Genomic DNA, 20,413 nt, shown 5'->3' on the forward strand with positions numbered 1-20,413 from the left:
TATATGACTGGGAGATTAATTTACAACATTAGTTATATATCAGTAGTAACACATCTACGATATGCTTAATACTATCTATTACTGGTATATCTTTCAATTTATCCATACTGTTATATAGATATATGTGGCCACTTTCTTATATACATATATTATTTATTATGTGGTTTCATGTATTCTTTTCCTTTTTTCTTTTGAATGCAATGAGATGTAAATGTATTATGTTTAATATAAGTTGTTACAATGACCAGACCAAAATAATCCACTGATTGGTTAACTAATTGATTTCTGAAGAATCACCTGTGTTTGCAGGTATATAAAGGCAGCATGGAGATCTCCCTATTACCTTTGATAAAGTCACATGCCAAGTGACGAAACGCGTTACGCGGGACCATCTCATCACTAATTATTCACTGATACACTGTTGCTTCCTGTGATTGCCTGTGCTCCGATTAGATCCACGCTCCGGCGTTGTGTCCAGGCTCATGCTCCGGGCGCCTGTGACACAGAAGATATTACTGTGGTGTGCGGATCGGCTTCTAAGTCTAGCTCGGCACTAGACAGAATACGCTGGAATACAGAAGACCGAGGAAAAAGGGGGCCCCCACTTTATCGTGAGTACTCACAGTTCCTCCACTTTATGGACGGTCCAGGTCAAAGTTCTCATTCACGAGTCTTTGGTGGAGACTTGATTTGACCAGCTGCACGACCTGCATTTAATCAATATTTGCCTACAATACACTCACCACTTTGCCTTGAGGGGCTGTATTCACTGCAAAGAGAACTATTTCTACTTTTGATTAGCGGTGGAAGTGTTAATAGGCACAGTTGAAAACACATGCTTCTGAATATACTAATAGGAGCCGGCATTTCATTATGATTTAATCCACAGAGACTGTTTTACCGAAAGCTGAAAAAACATATATGAATAATTTTGGACAGATTGTCTGATTTTCACAATACTTTTTTCATCATCAAGATTCTCTGGATCATTTAGCTAAATTCTATCTGCTGCAGCATTTGCTCATAGGAGCATGAAGTCACTTTGTATCAAAGTTTAACATAAGGCTGCTTATGACAAACGTTTCTCTGTATCATTTGCAATAAGGAGCACAGTGTTCAGTCACACCAACAATTGGTATATACATATGTTCAACTATGTGTTTATTGTTTGCATTTTTGAATGGTATTTTTTGTCATTGTCTAGATAATTGTTTTTATGTGCCAGTATTGGCTAATAAATATGCTTATTTTATACACATCTCATTGCTAAGTATTCATCTATTGCTTACACCTTCATTATATATTATATTTTTTTTATCGAGTTCACTGGAGTGTAGGCGCTGAGTTCTTGTTTTTTCTATAGAGAGATCTAGAAGGATTAAGGACCTCATTCAGAGGCAGTCGCTCGGGAGCGATTGGTCGCACCCAAAGTGATCGAGAATATGCAAAACGAGCACTCAATCGCAACGCACATCGTAAGTGCGGAAACACCCACAACAATGACAGCACACCTCCTATATCTTACGGCCTAATTCAGAGTCGGTCGCAGGCGGCAACCTATGTCAGCATCGTGATCTTATTGCCGATTGATGTTGTCACATTTGTGCTTTCGATGGTTCTTTTTCTATTTTGATGCAAATGTTTTGTTTGGGTATTTTAACCATAAAATACCAAAATTTAAAGTCTATATTTTGCAGTTGTGGAGTTCACAAAAGCAAAAAAAAAACTTTAAAAAAAGAATGAAATGATTTTTGTCTGTTTTTCTAAGCTAAATGTTGGATGTGTACATTTGTTTTTTATAATTTAAATTGTTCCTATGGCCTACAAAACTTAAAGAAAAATAAAACCTTTTAAAACAGGTATTTTGCAAATGTGCAAAAAAAGGAACTTATGATTTAAAAACTGATGTATCATGTTTTGCAAACGAATGTATTTGCAAAATCACATACAGAAACAAACCAAAAACAATTGCCTTTTATTAAAAAAATATGCAAATTTACGCAACCACTTTGCTAGAATCCAATGCAATGATTAACACCTGTTACATTGTTAATTGCCTACAGACATCGGTTGAGGCAGAAACCATCGCCTGCACTCGTAATGCTTAAGGTAGACCCTGGGCTACCTTTAGCACTGCGAGCAGGAGCATCGTTATTGCAACGAGACGACGTGTGTGATGACTCGCTCAGTAATATATGCACCCCCTTAAAATGCCCTTTTTAAGGTCAACCACGCCTGCGTGCGCACCACCACACCCCCCTTCACAAGCACCTTCCCCTGTAACCACCCACAAACGGCACGAAATGTCAATCACAGCTACGACCTCATAGTGACTAGCGAGCAAGAGGATTGCGGTTGGAAAGACAGGCTTGCTCACGCGCACTGCCATGTACCCGCATGCGCAGTTGAAAAAAACATTGCTCGCTAAGTTCAATCGCTCCGTGCGACCGCCTCTGAATGAGGTCCTAAGACTGAACCTCTGTCTCTCACCATCAGATCATTAAGCGCACACACCAGGGCCGTTTTAGTGCCATATCATCTCCTGAATCCTGACTGGAAGGGATGATAATTATCATGGGTTCACAGACTGTTTCCAGTTGGGTTGCAACCACTGTCTCAATGACCTTTCCTAGATAAGGAAGATTTAATATCGGTATCTAGGTTGGTCTTGCAGTCAGGATTGCTTCCTTTAGTGATTCAGGAAAAATGAATCTCTGCAAACAGCATTGTACCTTATTGGGATATACAGGAAAATTATATCAATACACCATGTAGTCACGGACCCAAGCCACAGGCTAATTGGCTACCACTGCACAGAAAAAGTTAAACTTCTGGTGCTAGGTCGCCATGAATGGGGAAATATTAGTGCTGTGCACCTAATGTATGTACAGCTATAATAAGATGTAATACTTGGCACATCCGCGCTGTAATAGTTAATACCAGCGCCGAAGGGAATAAAGTCCTGGCGCTGCGCTCACTTCTTGTATTGCCAGTCATCTTGTTTTTGTGCCAGCCCAAGGGAGGTAATTGAATGTCAAATTGGCATGTTGTCTGGGCAGAGGGATCCCAATACTTTCACCAGAGAATTCTCTCCTATTTAGGACGGTATTGCAGCTAATAAACACCTACACGCTTCTGAGATGCCAGCATTTGCTTTGTATCCTGTGACCACCTAAGTGCAAACGCTTATCCGTTCTCTGGCTGGCCGGAGTTTGAGCCCAGAGTCTCCGACCTTGCCTTCTGCTCGCTACCAAAGTAGACCTGGTCCGTAGTGAGTGGTTAGTTGGAACTGGCCGTCACCAGGGGTACAGCAGCAGCACAACCACATAGATTCCTCAAAGGAAGCAGTGTCAGGTGACGTTGCAGGAGCCTATCGGTGGCAGCAGCTTATCCTCTTACAACGCAGTAGGAGGAGTCAGTAGCAGGCGGTTACTGACAATAAAAGAGAATCACTATACCCCATGTAAGATGGAGTAAGCCCATCCAGTCTCACTTGACGAAAACTCTGCCAAGATAAAATAAGCCAGGATGCAGGGTTCCCCCCAACATAACTGTTGGAGCTCCTGACTACTAAGCCGCTGAGTTAGCACAGTCCTGTCACCAGCATAGGAGCCTCATGGCCACCGTACACTAACCCCTTCTTCGACCTCATCTCCATCACAATCTTGTGCCTATTGCAATGCTCAGCAAATCGTGGGCACTAGGTCACCATGGCGACCAAGATTTTAGTCCTGGCAACTAGGTTTTACAAGAGCCAGCCAGATACATCTCTAACAAAGCTAGTTGTAAAAACAAAAATGAAAAAAAAAACACTCCTCCGGAGGTAGTTATAGCCTGGAATGGGCGGGATGTTGCGTGCTTGTTATCACATTAGGATGGAGTGCGTGCCTGCCTGCCTGCCACATTCCATTAGTGTGGCTCCGCCTCCACTGTTCTTCCCACGAAAGATGATGCCAAGTGGGTGCCATAGCTGGAGTCGGTCCTTCTCTCCTTGCCGCTGCAGTACCGTCGGCACAATGAAGGAGTATGACACCCGAAATTACAATCAGCCTCTCAGCCTGTATATTCCAATTGATAATAAAATGTTATATTATGATTAATAAGTACTCCTCCATCCCCACCACCAGCAACACCACAACTACCCGCACCACAACCATTGCTGCCCTCACCACCACCAAATGAATCCTTTTTTGGATGGAACTTTGCTTATCCTCTCTTTGCTTAAAACAGGATGTTAGTGAAGGGTTCTGTGAACAGCGGAGGGATATTTGTTTGGTGTCTGTTGACAGAGCCGTAGCTAGGGTAGTGTGGCCGATGCCATCGCACAGGGCACCACAGGGCGGGGGCGCTGTTTGGGCCTGTCAATTTTCTGTTTATTATCATTCTCTCTTGTAGCTTCCTCTTATTTCATCCCCAGCATCTCCTGGCCTCTCCTATCTCTTTCCTGGCCCTTCCCCATGAGGCCATGGCCCTCTCTCAGGTGCACTATATTATGTCCCTATTTATCCCCAGCATCTCCTGGCCTCCCCTATCTCTTCCCTGGCCCTTCCCCATGAACCCATGGTCCTTTTTTGGGTGCATTATGCCCCTTTGAAAAATGAGGGGGGCGCCAATGCTCTTTCTGGCACAGGGCACCAAAAAGTCTAGTTACGACTGTTTGTTGAGGGTTATTAGTTGGTAAGTGAACATGTGGTGGCAGTAAGGTAGGTAAGGGGTGGTGGCGTATAAATCAATAACGGTGTATATCTACAGTATGGGATGTTTTTTTGTATATGCACTTATTTATGTTTTTTTTATGAATTTATTATTATTATTATTATGCATTTTTTTTATAAAATCAAGACCATCACCACTGCCAGCACCCCCACTGGCTGTGTCTAGTTCACCTTCAGCTAATGGACCCGGATGTGACGTTGAGGGAGGGCAGAAGTGCGGTTTCATGCCCTGAATGCGCTGTTATTTTGTCCCTAATGTAGAAACATGTACTCTAACGGGCTCGCCACGGGTTACTAGTCCCTATAGATGTCCACGTGCATAGTAAATGATGACATTAGGGTGCTTTGCAGGGAATCTAGCTGCATCCGCGTATGTAAGTGGGTAGTGGGTACCCAGCTTGAGAGTGGCGCTCAGTACGCCCCTGTGGGATATGGCACATCAGCTTTCTGCATGCGTTTACTGTGGGGTGAATGTTGGGGGTTATACAGACGGGTAAGTACCGGTGCAGGGTATTATCTGCCCTCACAGAAATCCAGGACTTCACCTCAGCAGTGTCTCAGACAATGGGGCACATGTGATGGTGACTGGGGGGTAGTAACTGGGGGGAGAATAAAAAGGTGATTCTTAGGGGATGTGTCCAAATGTTTCCTTATTGCCCATAAAATTCAGATGCAGCTTCTGCCCCTCTGATCCTCCATCCAGATAAATGCCCCATACAGTGTGTGTGTGTGTGTGTGTGTCTGCAGGCCGCACAGTGACAGCTCCAGTCCAGGCCCCCAGCAGTATCACTATCCCCCAGCAGTGTCAGGTGATCTACCGCCCGTCACCATGGCAGCCACAGCGGTTACCCAACACACCACCGAGTCCCGGGCTCTGGACAGAGCGGCTTCACATGGACCATAGATCGCTGGGAGAGAGAGGGGACGGGCGCTCTAGCCGCAGCGGCCGCTCTGACAGGTCACTTTCTCTCCATCTCTATGGTGTAAAAGACAGTTCTGCGGTGCGAGTCGGGAGCTGGGAGGTATACAAGTGTCAGGAGGGAAATGGCGGCGGTCGTGGTCTCCTTGAGACGTAGCGGATCCTTACTGAGGACTGTGGGAGCCATACAGGTGAGAGCTACAGGGTGGTCATAGCTGTTATACTCGGTACCACTCTGTATTGGCTGCTGCTCTCTGTACCCCGGGTGACAACAGTATGAGGCCGGGCTGTGTATACTCAGTACCACTATATATATATATATACACACCCTCATATCCCTATGTGTACCCTGCAGTATGAGGCCGGGCTGTGTATACTCAAAACCACTATACACATTACCCTCATGTCCCTCTCTACCCTGGGTGATGGCAGTATGAAGTGTATGTATGTATGTGTATAATATATATATATATATATATATATATATATATAAATTTTACACTGTTGCAGCCTGGGACCATTAGGTCTCTTGAGAAAGTTGTTTTAACACCGACACAGCTGTCGGGACTATGTCTGTTTCATGGCTTGTAACCAGCAGAATTTGTTTGGAACGATATCAAGATTAAGTATTTTTGCTGACTATATTGGCACATGGCTAAGGCTATTTTTTGCATTACATGTGAAGTGCTGGTATTTTTCTATTAGTGCAGTCTATTCCAGGCTGCGACAGTGGACATTTTTTTTATTTCTACTTCAGGGTCCATAGGGTATCCACAGGATACCTTGGGGTATAGGTGTGACGTCAGTCGCAGGGCACCAAAGAGTTAAGCTTTCAGCCTCCCAGGATGCACTAGGTCCCCCTCCTATACCCCGCCCCCGGGCCAAGGCACCTCAGTTTAGTTTGGTGCCCGGCCGGAGTCGGGTGCACCTGTTGGAGTGGGGGCTAGAAGAGCCCCTGAAGCTTATTCTTCATGCAGCTGTGGCTGCACATCTGGATGTACAGCATGGACAGTCAGTCCTGACGTCCATGCTGTCTTCCCTACACCCCGCCGGTACCAGAACGCCGGTACTGATCCGGGGATGCTGGTGGGCGTCTGGGGTCACAGCTAGCGGTGACCCCAGATGCTCCGGACCATGGCCGGATTCAAGGGGGACAGAGGTAAGCAGCGGGGTCCCGCGGTGGGTCCCCGCTGATCACATGGTCCTAAGTCCCCAGGCAGGGGGCTCCCTGGGGACTGGCTGCAGCGTGGAGCCAGGCGACCAACCTGCGCTTCCACTACCCCCTGGGACAGCGGACCGCAGCAGAGCGGTAGCGCTGCGGCGTCCCAGGGGTTAAATGCATGCCAGGGGAGCGCGCCTTCCCTGTCTCACAGCCGGCGCCTCCCCCGCTGCACACAGCCCTCTCTGCATGCTGCCGACTGGTCCTGTGGCAGCGCTCCTCCCCCAGGCCAGCCTCCTCTCTGCTCCTCGGCGGCCATCTTCTCCAGAACGCATGGTGAACGCTGCTGGAAGCGCTGGACGGAAGCATCGTGGTCTGGGTCCCCCCGCATACCTCTCCTCCGCTGTGGTCAGGTCTGTGTATGCAGCGCTGTGTCCTACCAGGCCCTGTGTCTGTGTAGTTGAGTGATCAGCGCTGTTAGTGCAGGAATTGTTATTTTTCTGCATTGTATGTGACTGTGCTAGCGCTGCTGCCTGTAATCTTTTCTTCTCTAAACTGTCAGCTTTATTACTGTCCCTGTTCTTTCTGCTAAAGCCCTTGCGGTGCGGTGCTGCAGGGTGGTCTCTCGCCTATTTAATACTTAATTGGTGAGAGAGGTCACATACGTGGTGCCATCATGTCTGAAAGTGATTTTCCCCTCCGGCTACAGTGTACCACGTGCAAAGTACCGTTAGCGGAGGGGGAGGGTAGCGCGGAGGGCCTTTGCCGGCAGTGTTTGTCCATGGCGCGGCCTATTACGGTTACAGCACCGGTACAGGAGCCGCCCTGGGCTTGTTTCGCTCAGGCGTTAACAGCTTTAGTGGGCCAGTTAGCTCCGCAGCCCGCGTTTACTCCGATGGGTTTGTCCCAGCAGTCTGTGGTGTCGTCACCCATGCAGGGGTTCCCACGACAATTGGTGGTACCCCACAGTCTCCCTATTTCCCCGCTCCCGGGTTCTCAGGAGCCAGCGTGGGTTAACTCCCTGACGAGTTCTGTACAGCACTTGTCGGATGTGTTGCAAGGGGAGTCTGTGATGCGGTCTCATAAAAGGCCGGTGGCGTCTCTGTCCGCTCCTTATGAGGATGACGAAGGGACGTCTGATGATGGGGAGATTCTAGATCCTTACGATCAGGAACCTCTCCATACTAAGGACGCTGATGCTAAGTCCAAAGTATATATTCCTGGACTTATTCGGGCGGTCCGCACAGCCTTGGTGATTGAGGACGAAGTTCCCCCAGCGGCTAAATCTAAGTATGCCTTTTTCAAAGATGTGAAGGGCGATGCCACAGTCTTTCCTCTTTCGGGTCAGTTGGTGGACCATTTAGAGGAGGCGTGGAAACAACCTGGCAAAAGATACCAGCCGCAGAGACGCCTGGCGGTGGCTTATCCGTTCGCGGATAATTATTTTGCGAAGTGGGAATCCCCTCCACAGGTGGATTCTCACGTGACCCGTCTTGTCCGTAGTGCCACATTGCCGATGCCATCCATGTCCTCCCTTAAGGATGCTACGGACCGCAAGGTAGAAATCTGCCTGAAGTCCGCTTATTCCCTTGCTGGGGGGGCAGCACGGCCGGCTATGGCCATTTGCTGGGTTGCCAGAGCGATGGAGCGCTGGGCGGATTCATTAGAGGCTTCTTTTGAATCCGACTGTCCGGCCGATCAGGCGGAGTTGATTGGCAATCTCCGTGATTCGGCCACCTACATCAACGAGGCGGCTCTAGACATTAGTACTCTGGTGTCTAGAATTTCTTCAGCAGCGGTAGCTGCTCGTCGCACCTTGTGGCTGCGATCCTGGAAGGCGGACGCAGATTCCAAGAAAGGTCTGGAAGCGTTGCCGTTTACCGGAGAAGTTCTCTTCGGTCCGGATCTGGATAAGATTGTGGCCACGCTGGCGGCAGCCAAATCTGCCTGTCTCCCGTCGGCCGCTGCTCCTTCTGGTTCGGGACCATCGTCCTTTCGGTCATCTAGGGCCCAGGGCAGGCCCAAACCACAGTCGTTTCCTCGACAGGCTGGCCCTAAGAAATCGGTCAAGCCCCGGAAGCAGGCATGGAGTACCAGACGTCCGGCCCCCAAGCCAGATGGCAAGCCTGCGGCCTGACGGTCCGGGCCTCCCTTTGGGGGATCCCAGGGTGGGAGGCCGCCTGCTACAGTTCGCCCAGTGTTGGTCGACCACTACGACAGACACTTGGGTTCTGGAGGTGGTTTCCCACGGATACGCCCTCTCCTTCCGGCACAGACCCCCGGCTCGCTTCTTCACCACGGGTCTCCCATCAGACCGGAACAAGGCTACGGAGCTGCGGAAGGTATTGCACACTATGCTCCAGGCTGGAGTTATAGTGGCGGTTCCATTCTCCCAGAGGGGCCAGGGTTTCTATTCAAATCTATTTTTGGTACAGAAACCCAATGGGTCATATCGTCCGATTCTCAACCTCAAAGCACTCAACAAGTCTTTGCGGGTCCCGAAGTTTCGGATGGAGACCCTACGGTCCATCATTCTGGCGCTGGAACCTGGGGACTACTTGGTGTCATTGGACATACAGGACGCTTACCTGCATGTCCCTATTCTTTGGCGCCATCAACAGTTCCTCAGGTTTGCAATCAGCAGCGACCACTTCCAGTTTCGGGCGTTACCTTTTGGCCTGGCAACAGCACCACGTGTTTTCACCAAGGTGATGGCGGTCATGGCGGCTTCTCTGCGGCTGCAGGGAGTCCGCATGTTGCCGTATTTGGACGACCTGTTATTGGTGGCAGGATCTCCAGAGCTCCTGTTACGCCACTTGGACCTGACCATTGCACTGCTGCAACGGCACGGCTGGCTAATCAACTGGCAGAAGTCCACTCTAATCCCGTCTCGGAGGATTCTGCATCTTGGAGCCTTATTGGACTCGGGACAGCAAAGGATCTTCGTGACGGAGGACAAGATCTCTGCTTTACAGTCAAGGGTGCGCAGTTGTCTGCACAGCCGCCGGGTGTCCTTACACTCGGCGATGAGGTTACTGGGCTCCATGGTGTCGGTGTTCGACATGGTGGAATACGCCCAGTTTCACTCCAGACCTCTGCAGCACCTGATCCTGTCCAAGTGGAACGGGCTGACTCAGTCTCTGAAGTCCCAGACGATTGTGCTCACCCAGGAGGTTCGCCTGTCCCTTACGTGGTGGTTACAGACGACCCACCTCAACAAGGGACGTCCGTTCTGGGTTCCAAATTGGGTCCTGTTGACAACGGACGCCAGTCTTCGGGGCTGGGGAGCAGTTTCGGGTCCACACTTGTTCCAGGGCAGGTGGACGCCGACAGAAGCGGAGCTTCCAATAAATATCTTGGAACTCCGTGCGGTCTTCAATGCTCTCCAGCAGGCACAGCGGTTTCTCCAGGGTCGCCCGGTGCAGGTCCAGTCGGACAACGCTACCACCGTGGCCTACATAAACAGGCAAGGAGGAACTCGCAGTCGGGCGGCTCTCGTAGAGGTCTCTCGGATCCTGGTTTGGGCGGAGCGCAATCTTCCGGCCATATCAGCGGTCTTCATCCCGGGAGTGCTCAATTGGGAGGCGGACTTTCTAAGTCGCCAGGACGTTCATCCGGGGGAATGGTCCCTGCACCCGGACGTTTTTCAACTACTGGTGGACAGGTGGGGTCTTCCAGAAATCGACCTCATGGCGTCCCGGCACAACAACAAGTTGCCGGTGTACGGGTCTCGCACAAGAGACGAAGGGGCGTCTCTGGTGGATGCTCTGTCCGTCCGGTGGACGTTCCGGTTCGCATACCTGTTCCCTCCGGTCTCCCTTCTTCCACGGGTAATCCGGAAATTCAAACAGGAAGGAGGGACGCTCCTGTTGATAGCTCCCGCGTGGCCCAGACGGCACTGGTTCTCAGACCTTCAGGGTCTGTCCGTGGACATTCCTCTGCGGTTGCCGCTACGACCGGACCTTCTGTCTCAGGGTCCTTGCCTTCACCCGGACCTGACTCGGCTGTCTTTGACGGCGTGGCTGTTGAGACGGCCATGCTGAGGTCCCGGGGGTTTTCCAGCTCTGTGGTGCGTACCATGTTACGAGCTCGGAAACCGTCTTCCGCGAGGATATACCATCGCGTGTGGCATACGTTCTTCCAGTGGTGTCGACCGAGAGGTTATGCACCGCGGGAGTTTCGTCTGTCTCGGATTCTCGCCTTCCTGCAAGCGGGACTAGATCATGGGCTTCGCCTTGCTTCTTTGAAGGTACAGGTTTCGGCCCTATCTGTCTGGTTTCACCGTAGGATTGCTACAATCCCGGATGTGCGCACCTTTATGCAGGGTGTTCTCCGCATTCAGCCGCCCTTTGTTCCACCTGTGGCGCCTTGGGATTTGGCTGTGGTCCTGAGGGCTCTCCAAGGAGAGACTGTTTTCCTTCTGGCCATTGCTTCGGCCAGACGTGTTTCTGAGTTAGGGGCTCTTTCTTGTAGACCCCCTTTCTTGGTTTTTTATGGGAACAGGGCAGTGCTCCGCACTCGGCCCGAGTTTCTTCCCAAAGTTATTTCCCAGTTTCATATTAACGAGGAAATAGTTGTTCCGGCCTTTAACTCACCGGGTCTTTCCGTGGGTGAGGCCTCTTTGGATGTTGTGCGGGCCTTAAGGACTTATGTTGACCGCACTTCTTCGTTTAGGAAGTCGGACGCTTTGTTTGTCCTCTTTGGCTTCCGTAAAAAGGGTTGGCCTGCTTCAAAGCAAACTTTGGCAGCCTGGATCCGTATGGCTATTTCTGAAGCTTATCTTCATGAAGGCCTACCGGTCCCTCCTTCTCTGAAGGCTCATTCCACTAGGTCTGTGGGTCCTTCGTGGGCAGCTCGACGTGGTGCCTCGGCAGTTCAGATCTGCAAGGCTGCTACGTGGTCTTCTGTCCATACCTTCGTGAGGTATTACAGGTTTGACACCTTCGCCTCTCAGGATGCTTCCTTCGGGCGGCGGATTCTCCTTTCTGCACAGGAGCGTCCCCACCCTTAAAGGATACTGCTTTGGGACATCCCCAAGGTATCCTGTGGATACCCTATGGACCCTGAAGTAGAAAATATGAGATATGGTAAGAACTTACCCTTGTTATCTCTATTTCTACGAAGTCCATAGGGTTCCACAGGACTCCCGCCCTGTCGCACCTGTGCTGCAGATGGGCTTTGCTCTGGTCACCGGTTTTCCGTCTCCCTCTGGTGAGAATGTGATTCTTGTATGTGTCCAGATCTTTGTTCTCTCTCTTCCTTCTCCTCCTCCGGCCTATGGCTTGGTAACTAACTGAGGTGCCTTGGCCCGGGGGCGGGGTATAGGAGGGGGACCTAGTGCATCCTGGGAGGCTGAAAGCTTAACTCTTTGGTGCCCTGCGACTGACGTCACACCTATACCCCAAGGTATCCTGTGGAACCCTATGGACTTCGTAGAAATAGAGATAACAAGGGTAAGTTCTTACCATATCTCATATTATTGCATATATTTTACATTGCACCCAGGACTGGGCTTTGAAAGTGTGTGCGACTCCTGCTTTTATGTATGTGTGTATGTGTGTATGGATATATGTATGTGTGTATGGATATATGTATGTGTGTATGGATATATGTATGTGTGTATGGATATATGTATGTGTGTATGGATATATGTATGTGTGTATGGATATATGTATGTGTGTATGGATATATGTATGTGTATGGATATATGTATGTGTGTATGGATATATGTATGTGTGTATGGATATATGTATGTGTGTATGGATATATGTATGTGTGTATGGATATATGTATGTGTGTATGGATATATGTATGTGTGTATGGATATATGTCTATCTCTCTCTATCTCTCTCTATCTCTCTCTATCTCTCTCTATCTCTCTCTATCTCTCTCTATCTCTCTCTATCTCTCTCTATCTCTCTCTATCTCTCTCTCTCTCATATATATATTCTCTATATCGCTAAAAGTACTAACCTCTCTGTCGCAGGACATACTGTGACTTGTAGTTCCACAACAACCTAAGTTGCCGGTGACTATAAAACCCCTGTGCTAAGAAGCATTATTATACAAATATAACATGAGTAACTGTCCGTATATTATTTTAGTAGTTAAGCCCTGTGAATGTGTTTTATGCATGTACATGGAACACAATGGTGCCTGAAAGTCTTTAATTTCTGGGTGTACTTCCAGCCATTAACGACACTTACAGGGGAGGCGGCTGAACCCATATTCCCAGCATTGGTGACCTGACTGAGGCTCTTTGTGAGCGATATTCATGCTCCAGTGACATTACAGGCTGCAGTCTCTCCAGTTAGCCATAAATAATCCCATCTCTGTGTGGACCTAGTGTGATCTGTGCCATCCTCAGTCTGATCACATGGTCAGTAATTCCTGTGGTCAGAAGAATTCGGCAAAGGATATACGGAAATTACAGAGAACTACGTGACAGTAATGCAGAATGATATGGTTCCAATTTCATCCAAATTTCGCAGCACAAGACATGGCACGGCCTAAAGGATGGAGAGCCGGTAGACCCGAGGCAATGACTGTGAGAGAAGCCTGCACATGGGTCCCTGGGCTGAGGGGGACGGGGTAGAAGGTTGCAGGCCACTGGTGTAGTAGAGGAAGGCCACTGACCTAAATGCTGCTCCAAGATGAGCCACAGGATTTGGATACTACACTAAAGTGCATTTCTGCAGGAGGCCACGGGGTCTGGTGCTTCAGGCCAGGATCACTGAGGTGATGTTAGTTATAAATGGTCACAGGGGCGGCTGGGCTGATCATCTCAAGTCAGGGATCCACATCCCTCGGACCAAATGGATACGTGCAGGCCTCAGTTTTGTGGACCATGCTATCACTGGGGCGGCCATATGGGCACGCAGAGGGTGTTTGCAGGACTGGGCAGATGCCCATGAGTTAGGCAGCTAGGCAGGGGGCAGATGATGTGGGTAAAGTCTTTATGGTCTTGGATTTTAGCTGGGTTAGGATGGCTTTAAGGTACCTGGACCTTGTGCTCCGTCTGAGCCATCTTGAAATACAAATGAAATTGCAGAGCTATTGGGTTTATAGCCTAGAAATTAGCACAATCTCAGCAGATGTTGCACAAAGTAGTTATTGGTCCCGACGATACAGCCTTTGCTTTTTCATGCCGCACGGTGTTTATGGAGTCTATAATGTATGGATAGAGCGGGACGGAGGCTCTCGGCTCATTGTGCTGTGTACTGACGGACAAAGCGCGTGAGATCTCGCCACAGAATACAGCACGAGACAAATATTGCGCAGAACAGGTTTGGAAATATCGTGTATCTACTGTATTCTTCTATTGCCAAGTGCAGCACGTGGTTACTCAGCGAAGGCTACGGTATTACCAGTCCCTTTTACTCCCTGATCCGTCCCACTGACTTGTAAGAGGTCGGAGCGGTTTTTCTGGCTTATCAGCAATTTGTAGTTAGTTGACATGTCACCGGTGCACATACACAGCCGTAGGGTTAGGGTGTGACAGGTCACCGGTGCACATACACAGCAGCAGGGTTAGTGTGCGTGACATGTGACCGGTGCACATACACAGCAGTAGGGTTAGTGTGTGACATGTGACCGGTGCACATACACAGCAGCAGGGTTAGTGTGTGTGTGTGTGTGAGAGACATGTGACCGGTGCACATACACAGCCGCAGGATTAGGGTGTGACAGGTCACCGGTGCACATACACAGCAGCAGGGTTAGTGTGTGTGTGTGTGTGTGAGTGACATGTGACCGGTGCACATACACAGCAGTAGGGTTAGTGTGTGACATGTGACCGGTGCACATAGACAGCAGCAGGGTTAGTGTGTGACAGTCACCGGTGCACATACACAGCAGCAGGGTTAGTGTGTGACATGTGACCGGTGCACATACACAGCAGCAGGGTTAGGGTGTGACAGGTCACCGGTGCACATACACAGCCGCAGGGTTAGGGTGTGACAGGTCACCGGTGCACATACACATCAGCAGGATTAGTGTGTGACAGGTCATCGGTGCACATACACAGCAGCAGGGTTAGTGTGTGACAGGTCACCGGTGCACATACACAGCAGCAGGGTTAGGGTGTGACGTGTCACCGGTGCACATACACAGCCGCAGGATTAGGGTGTGACAGGTCACCGGTGCACATACACAGCAGCAGGGTTAGTGTGTGTGTGTGTGTGTGAGTGACATGTGACCGGTGCACATACACAGCAGTAGGGTTAGTGTGTGACATGTGACCGGTGCACATACACAGCAGCAGGGTTAGTGTGTGTGTGTGTGTGTGAGAGAGACATGTGACCGGTGCACATACACAGCAGCAGGGTTAGTGTGTGACATGTGACCGGTGCACATACACAGCCGCAGGGTTAGGGTGTGACAGGTCACCGGTGCACATACACAGCCGCAGGGTTAGGGTGTGACAGGTCACCGGTGCACATACACAGCAGCAGGATTAGTGTGTGACAGGTCACCGGTGCACGTACACAGCAGCAGGGTTAGTGTGTGTGTGTGACCGGTGCACATACACAGCCGCAGGGTTAGTGTGTGACATGTGACCGGTGCACATACACAGCAGCAGGGTTAGTGTGTGACAGGTCACCGGTGCACATACACAGCAGCAGAGTTAGTGTGTGTGTGTGACCGGTGCACATACACAGCAGCAGGGTTAGGGTGTCACCGGTGCACATACACAGCAGCAGGGTTAGGGTGTGACAGGTCACCGGTGCACATACACAGCAGCAGGGTTAGTGTGTGACAGGTGACCTTTGCACATACAAAGCCGCAGGGTTAGTGTGTGTGTATGTGTGTGTGTGACATGTCACCGGTGCACATACACAGCAGTAGGGTAAGTGTGTGACATGTGACCGGTGCACATACACAGCCGCAGGGTTAGTGTGTGACAGGTCACCGGTGCACATACACAGCAGCAGGGTTAGTGTGTGACATGTGACCGGTGCACATACAAAGCCGCAGGGTTAGGGTGTGACAGGTCACCGGTGCACATACACAGCCGCAGGGTTAGGGTGTGACAGGTCACCGGTGCACATACACAGCAGCAGGGTTAGTGTGTGACAGGTCACCGGTGCACATACACAGCAGCAGGGTTAGTGTGTGACATGTGACCGGTGCACATACACAGCAGCAGGGTTAGGGTGTGTGTGTGTTTGTGTGTGTGTGTGACATGTGACCGGTGCACATACACAGCAGCAGGGTTAGGATGTGACAGGTCACCGGTGCACATACACAGCAGCAGGGTTAGTGTGTGACATGTGACCGGTGCACATACACAACAGCAGGGTTAGTGTGTGTGTGACATGTCACCGGTGCACATACACAGCCGCAGGGTTAGTGTGTGACAGGTCACCGGTGCACATACACAGCAGCAGGGTTAGTGTGCGTGACATGTGACCGGTGCACATACACAGCAGTAGGGTTAGTGTGTGACATGTGACCGGTGCACATACACAGCCGCAGGGTTAGGGTGTGACATGTGACCGGTGCACATACACAGCCGCAGGGTTAGGGTGTGACAGGTCACCGGTGCACATACACAGCCGCAGGGTTAGGGTGTGACAGGTCACGGTGCACATGCACAGCCGCTGGGTTAGGGTGTGACAGGTCACCGGTGCACATACACAGCAGCAGGATTAGTTTGTGACAGGTCACCGGTGCACATACACAGCAGCAGGGTTAGTGTGTGTGTGTGACCGGTGCACATACACAGCCGCAGGGTTAGTGTGTGACGTGACCGGTGCACATACACAGCAGCAGGGTTAGTGTGTGACAGGTCACCGGTGCACATACACAGCAGCAGAGTTAGTGTGTGTGACCGGTGCACATACACAGCAGCAGGGTTAGGGTGTCACCGGTGCACATACACAGCAGCAGGGTTAGGGTGTGACAGGTCACCGGTGCACATACACAGCAGCAGGGTTAGTGTGTGACAGGTGACCGGTGCACATACAAAGCCGCAGGGTTAGGGTGTGACAGGTCACCGGTGCACATACACAGCCGCAGGGTTAGGGTGTGACAGGTCACCGGTGCACATACACAGCAGCAGGGTTAGGGTGTGACAGGTCACCGGTGCACATACACAGCAGCAGGGTTAGTGTGTGACATGTGACCGGTGCACAGACACAGCAGCAGGGTTAGTGTGTGACATGTCACCGGTGCACAGACACAGCAGCAGGGTTAGTGTGTGACATGTCACCGGTGCACAGACACAGCAGCAGGGTTAGTGTGTCACCGGTGCACATACACAGCAGTAGGGTTAGGGTGTGACATGTCACCGGTGCACATACACAGCAGTAGGGTTAGTGTGTGACATGTGACCGGTGCACATACACAGCAGCAGGGTTAGTGTGTGTGTGTGTGTGACATGTCACCGGTGCACATACATAGCAGCAGGGTTAGTGTGTGACATGTGACCGGTGCACATACACAGCCGCAGGGTTAGGGTGTGACATGTGACCGGTGCACATACACAGCAGCAGGGTTAGTGTGTGTGTGTGTGTGTGAGACGTGACCGGTGCACATACACAACAGCAGGGTTAGTGTGTGTGTGACATGTCACCGGTGCACATACACAGCAGTAGGGTTAGTGTGTGACATGTGACCGGTGCACATACACAGCAGCAGGGTTAGTGTGTGACAGGTCACCGGTGCACATACACAGCAGCAGGGTTAGGGTGACACCGGTGCACATACACAGCAGTAGGGTTAGGGTGTGACATGTGACCGGTGCACATACACAGCAGCAGGGTTAGTGTGTGACAGGTCACCGGTGCATATACACAGCAGCAGGGTTAGTGTGTGACATGTCACCGGTGCACATACACAGCAGCGGGGTTAGTGTGTGTATGTGTGTGTGACATGTCACCGGTGCACATACACAGCAGTAGGGTTAGTGTGTGACATGTGACCGGTGCACATACACAGCCGCAGGGTTAGTGTGTGACAGGTCACCGGTGCACATACACAGCAGCAGGGTTAGGGTGTGACAGGTCACCGGTGCACATACACAGCAGCAGGGTTAGTGTGTGACAGGTCACCGGTGCACATACACAGCAGCGGGGTTAGTGTGTGTGTGTGTGTGACATGTGACCGGTGCACATACACAGCAGCAGGGTTAGGATGTGACAGGTCACCGGTGCACATACACAGCAGCAGGGTTAGTGTGTGACATGTGACCGGTGCACATACACAACAGCAGGGTTAGTGTGTGTGTGTGACATGTCACCGGTGCACATACACAGCCGCAGGGTTAGTGTGTGACAGGTCACCGGTGCACATACACAGCAGCAGGGTTAGTGTGTGTGTGTGTGTGACATGTGACCGGTGCACATACACAGCCGCAGGGTTAGTGTGTGTGTATGTGTGTGTGACATGTCACCGGTGCACATACACAGCAGTAGGGTTAGTGTGTGACATGTGACCGGTGCACATACACAGCAGCAGCGTTAGGGTGTGACAGGTCACCGGTGCACATACACAGCAGCAGGGTTAGTGTGTGACATGTGACCGGTGCACATACACAGCCGCAGGGTTAGTGTGTGACAGGTCACCGGTGCACATACACAGCAGCAGGGTTAGTGTGTGACAGGTCACCGGTGCACATACACAGCAGCAGGGTTAGTGTGTGTGTGTGACATGTGACCGGTGCACATACACAGCCGCAGGGTTAGTGTGTGACAGGTCACCGGTGCACATACACAGCAGCAGGGTTAGGGTGTGACAGGTCACCGGTGCACATACACAGCAGCAGGGTTAGTGTGTGTGTGTGACATGTGACTGGTGCACATACACAGCCGCAGGGTTAGTGTGTGACAGGTCACCGGTGCACATACACAGCAGCAGGGTTAGGGTGTGACAGGTCACCGGTGCACATACACAGCAGCGGGGTTAGTGTGTGACAGGTCACCGGTGCACATACACAGCAGCAGGGTTAGGATGTGACAGGTCACCGGTGCACATACACAGCAGCAGGGTTAGTGTGTGACATGTGACTGGTGCACATACACAGCAGCAGGGTTAGTGTGTGACATGTGACCGGTGCACATACACAGCAGCAGGGTTAGTGTGTGACATGTGACCGGTGCACATACACAGCAGCAGAGTTAGGATGTGACAGGTCACCGGTGCACATACACAGCAGCAGGGTTAGTGTGAGACATGTGACTGGTGCACATACACAACAGCAGGGTTAGTGTGTGTGTGTGTGTGTGACATGTCACCGGTGCACATACACAGCCGCAGGGTTAGTGTGTGACATGTGACCGGTGCACATACACAGCAGCAGGGTTAGGATGTGTGTGTGTGTTTGTGTGTGTGTGTGTGTGACATGTGACCGGTGCACATACACAGCAGCAGGATTAGTGTGTGACAGGTCACCGGTGCACATACACAGCCGCAGGGTTAGTGTGTGTGTATGTGTGTGTGACATGTCACCGGTGCACATACACAGCAGTAGGGTTAGTGTGTGACATGTGACCGGTGCGCATACACAGCAGCAGGGTTAGGGTGTGACAGGTCACCGGTGCACATACACAGCAGCAGGGTTAGGGTGTGACAGGTCACCTGTGCACATACACAGCCGCAGGGTTAGTGTGTGTGTGTGTGTGTGTGTGTGTGTGAGACATGTCACCGGTGCACATACACAGCAGCGGGGTTAGTGTGTGACAGGTCACCGGTGCACATACACAGCAGCAGGGTTAGTGTGTGTGTGTATGTGTGTGTGGGTGTGACGTGTCACCGATGCACATACACAGCAGCAGGGTTAGTGTGTGACATGTGACCGGTGCACATACACAGCAGCAGGGTTAGGATGTGACGTGTCACTGGTGCACATACACAGCAGCAGGGTTAGTGTGTGACAGGTCACCGGTGCACATACACAGCAGCAGGGTTAGTGTGTGTATGTGTGTGTGACATGTCACCGGTGCACATACACAGCAGTAGGGTTAGTGTGTGACATGTGACCGGTGCACATACACAGCCGCAGGGTTAGTGTGTGACAGGTCACCGGTGCACATACACAGCAGCAGGGTTAGGGTGTGACAGGTCACCGGTGCACATACACAGCAGCGGGGTTAGTGTGTGACAGGTCACCGGTGCACATACACAGCAGCGGGGTTAGTGTGTGTGTGTGACATGTGACCGGTGCACATACACAGCAGCAGGGTTAGGATGTGACAGGTCACCGGTGCACATACACAGCAGCAGGGTTAGTGTGTGACATGTGACCGGTGCACATACACAACAGCAGGGTTAGTGTGTGTGTGTGTGTGTGTGTGACATGTCACCGGTGCACATACACAGCCGCAGGGTTAGTGTGTGTGTGTGTGTGTGTGACATGTGACCGGTGCACATACACAGCCGCAGGGTTAGTGTGTGTGTATGTGTGTGTGACATGTCACCGGTGCACATACACAGCAGTAGGGTTAGTGTGTGACATGTGACCGGTGCACATACACAGCAGCAGGGTTAGTGTGTGACAGGTCACCGATGCACATACACAGCAGCAGGGTTAGGGTGTGACAGGTCACCGGTGCACATACACAGCAGCGGGGTTAGTGTGTGACAGGTCACCGGTGCACATACACAGCAGCAGGGTTAGTG

At 51.0% G+C, this 20,413-nt stretch overlaps 1 protein-coding gene across 1 annotated transcript in view; it reads left to right on the forward strand.

Moving 5' to 3' along the window:
• The first annotated feature begins 5,676 nt into the window (after positions 1–5,676).
• The window catches only part of SDHB (succinate dehydrogenase complex iron sulfur subunit B), a 36,298-nt gene continuing 21,561 nt past the window's right edge, over positions 5,677–20,413 (forward strand). Inside the window, exon 1 of the mRNA XM_088463217.1 lies at positions 5,677–5,825. Within this exon, the coding sequence (XP_088319343.1) occupies positions 5,760–5,825 (66 nt within the window). The 5' untranslated portion in view covers positions 5,677–5,759. The remainder of the gene's footprint in view (positions 5,826–20,413) is intronic.

The sequence above is a fragment of the Taudactylus pleione genome, unplaced genomic scaffold (assembly GCF_031769625.1).
Source record: "Taudactylus pleione unplaced genomic scaffold, aTauple2 ptg001334l, whole genome shotgun sequence".
In the NCBI taxonomy this organism is placed as follows: domain Eukaryota; kingdom Metazoa; phylum Chordata; class Amphibia; order Anura; family Myobatrachidae; genus Taudactylus; species Taudactylus pleione.